General features: G+C 50.9%; 1 protein-coding gene across 1 annotated transcript; it reads right to left on the reverse strand.

The window, feature by feature from the left end:
- Positions 1–45: 45 nt before the first annotated feature.
- Positions 46–364, reverse strand: CSUI_010515 (26s protease regulatory subunit 8; the record flags this gene model as incomplete). Its single annotated transcript, XM_068070618.1, has 1 exon — positions 46–364. A coding segment is annotated over exon 1 (180 nt), but the record flags the coding sequence as incomplete, so codon positions are not given.
- Between the last annotated feature and the right edge of the window lie 62 nt (positions 365–426).

Raw genomic sequence — 426 nt, forward strand, 5'->3', positions numbered from 1 at the left:
TTTCTCTTGATCTTTTCAGTCCAAGCTCTTTTCATTTGGTCTTACTTTGATGTTTTGGGTGGACTCGAACCCGTCAAGTTGATTGAGTAGCTCCATCATAGTTCTCTGCACCTCGGAGTCTCCGTGCTCTCCTTCGGTTCTTTGACTCCCGATGCTGTCGATCTCGTCCATGAAAATGATACTAGGCGCATGCTCTCGCGCCATGACGAAGAGCTCTCGGACCATTCGACTCCCCTCGCCGATATACTTCTGAACGAGCTCTCCTCCGCTTACACGGATGAACGTACAGTCTGTATGATGCGCCACGGCGCGAGCTAGCAAAGTCTTTCCTGTCCCGGGAGGACCATACAGCAGAACGCCCTGGAAAGGAAGAGACAAGAAAGAAGATGAAAGGAGGAGGGAAGAGGGTGGAGAGACAGAAAGGAA

The sequence above is a fragment of the Cystoisospora suis genome, assembly GCF_002600585.1.
Source record: "Cystoisospora suis strain Wien I chromosome Unknown contig_7667, whole genome shotgun sequence".
NCBI lineage: Eukaryota > Apicomplexa > Conoidasida > Eucoccidiorida > Sarcocystidae > Cystoisospora > Cystoisospora suis.